We start from the raw sequence: 1953 nt of genomic DNA, 5'->3' as shown, positions 1-1953 counted from the left end.
TCGATCACCTTTACCCTAGACTTTCCTTTTTCCTATCTGCAGCATGCAGAGCTCGTGCCCCCCCTACCCTTCACTCGCCTCATGCCCTGCAAGGATGGCAGGATCGAGGAGATGTCCCTCAAGAAAGAGAAGCTGATAGAGGTCAAGGAGGAAGTGGAAATTAAGAAGGAAGTGGTAGTGGAAGTGAAAAAAGAGGAAAAGAGTAAGAAGGAGAAAGTGGTGGATGTGTTGGCAGAATTAAAGGAAAAGAAGGTGGAGAAGATGGAGGACCTTATTTCTAGAGAAAAGTGTGACAACTCCAAAGATACTGAGTCAACAGACAAACTTTTCAGTCAAAGGATAAATAGAGTTAATAATGCAAGGAAGAGCAAACTAGACGAAATATTTAAGAAGTTAAAGAAGGAACCAATGGAGGACCATAGTGACGATAAGAAAAGGGAGACGAAGGAAGTGTGTGTGTTGAAAAAGGACAATGAAGTGCATGTAGACAGTAGTGTTGTGGTGAAACAGGAACCAAGTAGTGATAAGTTAACTGAGAGAAAACAAGAGGAAGTATCTCAAAATAAGCCAGAATCTAAAGAAAAATTAGAAAGGCGTGAAAGCAGTGGCTCCAAGAGGGAAAGTGGAGGATTCAAAAGACCTCATGAGGATCTAGAGGAGGAATCATGGAGTCCAGATGAAGCATCGTTAAGCACAACTACTGAAGGTCAGGACTGGTTAGGTCGACGTGTCATGTGCGTGGGTACTGTGATCCGGAATCTGTCCTTTATTCCAGGAAATGAAGAGGTGATGAGCAAATGCGCATCTCTGCTAGCCTTACTTGGCAAGACAATCCTGCTGCACCATGAGCACCCCAAACGTACCCCCTCCACGGCGCATTACGACCGTGATGAGGAGGCGGACCTGAGCGATTGGTGCAGCTCCCTGGCTCCGGACACGCACTGGTGGTGGCCCTACCTCCACCATGTGCATGAGAACACGCTGGTCACCCTGGCCAACATGGCAGGCTCTCTTGATTTGTCAATTTACCCAGAAGAGATCTCACGGCCCTTGTTAAATGGCCTTCTACACTGGGCCACCTGTTCTGCCTCATATGGTCAGGATCCCTTCCCAGGTGGTGGAACATCTCTTCAGTCTGCATTGTCACCTCAGCGTCTCGCCCTGGAGGCCCTTGTTAAGCTCTGTGTGCTTGACCAGAACACAGACTTAGTTCTAGCTACACCACCTTTTACACGGTTAGACAGCCTGTGTGGCCAGCTGACCCGCTTTATGTGCCGCGGGGAGGACCAGGTCCTACGCGAGTTCTCCATCAACCTCCTCCACTATTTCTCAGCTGCAGACTCTGGTGTGGCTAGAGTCATAGCCATGCAGAATGGGTGTGTCTCTCTCCTTGTGGCTTTCATCGAGGAGGCAGAGGCTGCGGCGATGAATGTGGCTAATGTGCAGGGTGTGAGTGCCCTCAAGGAAAACCCTGAGCTGATGGGGACGAGCCTGGACATGGTGCGGCGGGCTGCTAACACACTGGTGCACCTTTCGCGAGTGCCAGCTAATGCTCGGGTTTTAGCTAATTGTGAAAACAGACTATTGACATTGGTCATGAGCCAGATACTTGATACCTATGTTGCATCTCAGTTGTCACAGGTGTTATTTAATGTAGCCCAAGTGCAAAATGAATTTCCCCAATTATCACCTTGCCCCTCACCACCATCATCACCCCCACCAACTACAGCACAAGCCTCAGAGTTAACCAAAACTCCAGATGCACCAATGGATGTGGACTCATCACCATTAGATGCACCCAGCCAACCCACTTCTATTACCACAGCCGTAAAACTGGTCAATCATGACTCCATTTTGACTGAGTATGATAAGACCAATGCTGCATCCCCCAATCCTGCTTCTGCTCCTTCTCCTAACCCTATTTCAGCCCCTAATGCCACACCTGTGCCCACT

The 1953-nt window shown here is 48.8% G+C and overlaps 1 protein-coding gene across 1 annotated transcript in view; it reads left to right on the top strand.

The window, feature by feature from the left end:
- Window positions 1-33: 33 nt before the first annotated feature.
- Window positions 34-1953, top strand: part of LOC119586343 (trithorax group protein osa-like) — a gene marked incomplete at its 5' end in the record, with an annotated part of 2879 nt that continues 959 nt past the window's right edge. The window contains 1 exon segment of the mRNA XM_037935056.1: window positions 34-1953. Within this exon segment, the coding sequence (XP_037790984.1) occupies window positions 34-1953 (1920 nt within the window).

This window comes from Penaeus monodon, chromosome 21 (assembly GCF_015228065.2).
Source record: "Penaeus monodon isolate SGIC_2016 chromosome 21, NSTDA_Pmon_1, whole genome shotgun sequence".
NCBI lineage: Eukaryota > Metazoa > Arthropoda > Malacostraca > Decapoda > Penaeidae > Penaeus > Penaeus monodon.
Note: the sequence above shows the minus strand (reverse complement) of the source record. Positions and strands in the feature narration are given on the sequence as shown.